The sequence below is a fragment of the Penaeus japonicus genome, unplaced genomic scaffold (genome assembly GCF_977035675.1).
Source record: "Penaeus japonicus unplaced genomic scaffold, GWHDUDI00000001_assembly GWHDUDI00000041, whole genome shotgun sequence".
NCBI lineage: Eukaryota > Metazoa > Arthropoda > Malacostraca > Decapoda > Penaeidae > Penaeus > Penaeus japonicus.
The window spans coordinates 23,110,108-23,115,107 of record NW_028234443.1 but is presented as its reverse complement, the minus strand read 5'-3'; the positions used below and the strand labels follow the sequence as shown (position 1 = coordinate 23,115,107).

The following is a 5,000-nucleotide window of genomic DNA, read 5'->3' as shown; positions in this document are numbered from 1 at the left end:
TATTCTAGTGGTATGAAGAATGCAAACGCAAAGGAATGCACAGAATTGGCGTATTTGCGATTTTCGAAAGCGAGGAAAGCAACCGGTGATGAAATGATAGATTCCTTCCGAAAACCCGATTGTACAAAACCTAAATAATAAACCAAGAGTTATCCTAACCAGTGATAACGGTGAATAACCTAAAAACTAAGAATTAAAACGACAGCACACTTGACACGTACTCTCTCTTCGTCCTCCCTCACAGCAGACACCCGTCCTCGACCAGTTACAAGAATCCGTGGACTCCCTGCGCGAGTCTGTGAGCTCCATGGACCGGAGGCTGCAATTCCACATGGCTTACGTGTCCGGAGACCTGGAAACGCTGTCAGGATCCGTGAGGGATATCCACGACGCGATCCTTGAGGAGCAACATCCTACTACTACTGATGCCACGACGGTGCCTCCTGGGTATGTAATAAAGAGGAGTATTAGACGTTTGATTTTAATATTATTCTTTTCATTATTAATTCTACGACGGTGCCCCCTGGGTATGTAATGAAGAGGAGTATTAGACGTTTAATTTCAATATTATTCTTTTCATTATTAATTCTGGTTAGGGAGAAGGAGGTGAAAAAAGACGTTTAAAGTGGATATTAATTTGACCAAAATCCGCGTATTTCCCTTGCCTCAACGGGAATGGATTGAAGGGGATAAAAAGCCGCTCCTACGAGGATTTTATTGCCAGATTACACACATAAAAAGTCCCTATTAAAATTTTATTTTTCCAGGAGTAACACGACCCGCCAGACAGCGCCTCTGAACAAGATTGACTCCCTCGTGAACAAGATGTCTCCCATGGAAACAGTGTGGGAGAAAATGGAAGAAGTAAGCTTTTTACACTAAAGATGAATTAATAGAAGCATTAATAAACTAGTTAGTGAATAAACAGATAAAAAATAAAGAAATATAATAAAAATAAGATAAGAATTGCTGCTTTCATTATTATTTTTGTCATCAGTATTGGTATAAGTGGTATTATTATATAAAAAAAAGTATTATTGTTATCATTATCATTATGATGGATGATACTTATCATTATCGTAATTGTTATTATCATTATTTATATTATCATTATTAATATTGTTATCATTATTGTTACCATTAGTAGTAGAGCTAGTAGTTTCATTATTGTTATATTGTGTTTGTTTGTTTGTTGAATACCATCACCATTAACACCATCATTGCTCTCAACCTCGCAGGTGTGGGACGTCGTAGTTGGCACCAAGAGCTCGGTGGACGTACTGGTGCCAAAGAGCGAGGCACTCCTCAACACGTCGCAGAGGCAAGAACGTGCTATATCGACCATACAGTCCGACCTCACAGAGAAAGCCAATCGCATCATCCATAATCTTGGACAGGTTTGAGAAAAGTTTCTTGTAGACTGTTCGGAAAAGTTTTTTTTTGGGCGTGGGGCGACCGTGGGCGTGTGTATTGGTACCATTAGTCGTGGAAGCGGCGGGGAAGTGTTGCGTGTGTGTGTGTGTGTTTGTGTGTGTGTGTTTGTGTGTGTGTTTGTGTTTGTATGTACGTGTGTGTGTTTGTGTGTGTGTGTTTGTGTGTGTGTGTGTGTGTGTGTGTGTTTGTATGTACGTGTGCGTGTTAGTGTTAAGTACAAACGTACATAGAGTCCAAGCAGATGCTTAACTTTTGATCTTTGATATAAATCAGCGTAAAATATCATAATTATTAGCATTATTATCACCAACACCCTCATCACAAACACCATAATCATCCTTACCATCACTATCCTCATCACCACCATCGTAATCAAGCTCCTCATTTTACTCCATCATCGTTATCATCACCATCACCATCACAAACACCATACTCCACACCCTTACCAATACCCTCACCATCACACTCCTCATCATCCTCTTCCCCACCCCCACTACCACCACTCCCCCCCCTCCCCCCCACCTCCCGCGCCCGCCCTAACCCCTCCCCCCTTCCCCCCAGGTCGAGGAGCGACTGAAGACGATGCCAGTGGATGGGAAGACCCAACGCGACCACATCAACCCGGTGTCTCTGCTCCACCGCTCCACTCAAGGTCACGTTCAGGACGACGCACCCATCGAGATTGACCCGCCGTTTGACCTCCTTGACCAGGTGAGTCTCCCCCCCCCCCCCCCCATCGATCAGTTGGTTAGAATTGAAGAGGTTTGAAGAGGATGGGACTATTTGGTTATATTGACGTAGTGTTGAAGGGGTGTAGTAAGGATGGTACAGACAGTTTTAGAGACGTGGTGATATATATATATATATATATATATATATATATATATATATATATATATATATATATATATATATATATATATATATATATATATATATATATATATATATATATATATAGACGCTAAAAATGGACATACTTAAAGAGGAAACACTGAAAGGTGTTGATGAAAAGATAGATAGATTTAAAAAAACTTGTATTGTATGTATTATAATACTTTCTTTGTTGATTCCGGGTAGAACTTAAGCCTTCATTAGACGTTAACACAAACACGTACACATAGAGAAAGTGTTATATTTAGAGTAACACATCGTTGATAAGGCAATATATCACATGATATCGTAATATAATACATGCTGAACCATATCATATTACACATATTCTATTATATGATCCAAACATAGTTTCTTTCCGCAAGTAATCTCCTAAGATTTACTCTAATGTGAAAATCATGCTTCATAAATTTCCAAACAGAATAAGATTTTAAAACACCAATACCGATACGTCATTGAACTTATCTCCTATAAGGCACTTGCCACTATCATTCAAACTACCATCATCATCATCCATGGACATCCTACCATCCCCCAACCACCCACCATCCTCCCACCCTCGTTCCCTCTCGCCCGCCCATCGGGAGAGAGCAACTCACCCGATCCTCGGACGTTACAAACGAACTAAATAGGTCTCCTTGCAGAGCTATTTAATGGAGCGGAATGTAACAGATGCGCCCACGACCACCGAGAGAACGCCCGTCGGCCCGTCGGGGCTGGTGTTCCCCTCGGTGCAGAAGAAACCCGTCATCCTCAACACGACGTTCATGATCAACGAACTGAACGACCAGAAGAAGGTAAATATTTTGTGGGCGCTTTCTGGCGTTCTCGGGGGAGGGGATCCGTGGGCGGCCTGTTGAACGGGAAGTGTTTGGAGCGAAAGGCGCGGGTCTTTGTGAGTATCTGTGGGCGTGTTTCATTAGTAATGGTATTAGTAAACTATCATTTTTCGTATTTGTTATCAGTAGTAGTAGTAGTAATGGTAGCTGTGGTAGCAGCAACTAGTATTGGGGGCATTACAGTGGTAAAAACAAATCTGGTAAATGGAAAACATGCTTTAATGAAAGAGCGTACAATAATCTTGTCATTAATATTAGATGCGCTTACGTAAGTGACATATACTTAATAAGAATCGCCTCACTTGACACAATATGACCACGAGGCTTTCACATCTATGTTAATCGTAAATATAAAGATGCAATAAACCTATAGTTAAGCTTTAAACGCTAAAGGATAGTATATAACGCTAAAATGTAGTCTTGCCATAACTCTAAGGTTAGCCAAATGATTTGAATTAACCTCTTTGTAAACCAAAGTAGTTTAAATATCAATCTAAATAACACAGAGGGCAATGTCTATCAAAATATCATTGGTAAACATCTATCTAAAAGCCAGTCTGTGTAAATAACATTAAAAAGAAGACGTCACCCAAATAACAAATAAATAACCTTTCTTGACCTCCTTCCAGCTATTTGCTGATATATAAACCCAATTAATATCTATCTAAGTACAATAAAAGGTAACACCAACCTAAACAACTCAACATGTACTTATATAACCTAACCTCTCTTGACCTCCCTGCAGCAAGGGTACTCGTGCGGTGACCTCAGCAAGAGAGGAATGGTGGAGAGTGGAACTTACTATCTCAAGATCCGCGGAACAACTTACTGGTTCCTCAAGGTCTATTGTGATATGGACACAGCAGGAGGCGGATGGACGGTGAGTTTGGACGCTCTCTGAAGGTCTAGAGTTGTTCGAGTGAATGGGTATGGATGGCTTGGTATGTGGGTACTTGCTATGTGTTTGTGCACCGACGTTTATATTGGTATTCTTTTATTTGCCTCTGACTCTTTCTCTCTCTGTCTGTCTGTCTCTGTCTCTTTCTCTCTATCTCTCTCTCTCTCCCTCTCTCTGTCTCTTTCTCTCTATCTCTCTCTCTCTCTCTCTCTCTGTCTGTCTGTCTCTGTCTCTTTCTCTCTATATCTCTCTCTCTCTATGTCTCTCTCTCTCTCTGTCTGTCTGTCTCTGTCTCTTTCTCTCTATCTCTATCTCTCTCTGTCTCTCTCTCTCTCTCTCTCTGTCTGTCTGTCTCTTTCTCTCTATCTCTCTCTCTCTCTCTCTCTCTCTCTCTCTGTCTGTCTGTCTCTGACTCTTTCTCTCTCTCTATCTCTCTCTCTGTCTCTCTCTGTCTCTCTCTCTCTGTCTCTCTCTCTCTCTCTCTCTCTCTCTCTCTCTCTCTCTCTCTCTCTCTCTCTCTCTCTCTCTCTCTCTCTCTCTCTCTCTCTCTCTCTCTCTCTCTCTCTCTCTCTCTCTCTCTCTCTCTCTCTCTCTCTCTCTCTCTCTCTCTCTTATCTATCTACCTGTCTGTATGCATATGTGTATCATACCTCCCTCCCTACCTATCTATCTATTCATCTCTATGTTGGTACGTGTATGTGTGTGTGTGTGTGTGTGTGTGTGTGTGTATCTGTGTGTGTGTGTGTGTGTGTGTGTGTGTGTGTGTGAGAAAGAGCATGTGTGTACACGTGTATGTTTACCAATACCCAAAGAGGAGACCACTAGCTGCCTCTCCCTAGCTCCACCCCCTCCCCTCCCCTCCCCTCCCCCACCGGCCCCCACTCACCCCCTCGTCCCACCCGCAGGTGATTCAGCGCCGCGACGACTACGGCGAG

The 5,000-nt window shown here is 42.1% G+C and overlaps 1 protein-coding gene across 5 annotated transcripts in view; it reads left to right on the top strand.

Annotated features, from left to right (window-relative positions):
• Positions 1-5,000, top strand: part of LOC122253583 (uncharacterized) — a 192,492-nt gene that overhangs the window by 178,920 nt on the left and 8,572 nt on the right. For 2 of the 5 annotated variants that reach the window (XM_086534558.1, XM_086534560.1), the window contains exons 4-10: positions 245-447; positions 768-864; positions 1,239-1,397; positions 1,996-2,145; positions 2,961-3,125; positions 3,913-4,047; positions 4,971-5,000. The exon at positions 4,971-5,000 is cut by the window's right edge. In XM_086534558.1, coding sequence (XP_086390684.1) covers positions 245-447; positions 768-864; positions 1,239-1,397; positions 1,996-2,145; positions 2,961-3,125; positions 3,913-4,047; positions 4,971-5,000 — 939 coding nt within the window. The remainder of the gene's footprint in view (positions 1-244; positions 448-767; positions 865-1,238; positions 1,398-1,995; positions 2,146-2,960; positions 3,126-3,912; positions 4,048-4,970) is intronic. The other 3 variants (XM_086534559.1, XM_086534561.1, XM_086534557.1) reach the window with 3 other exon arrangements.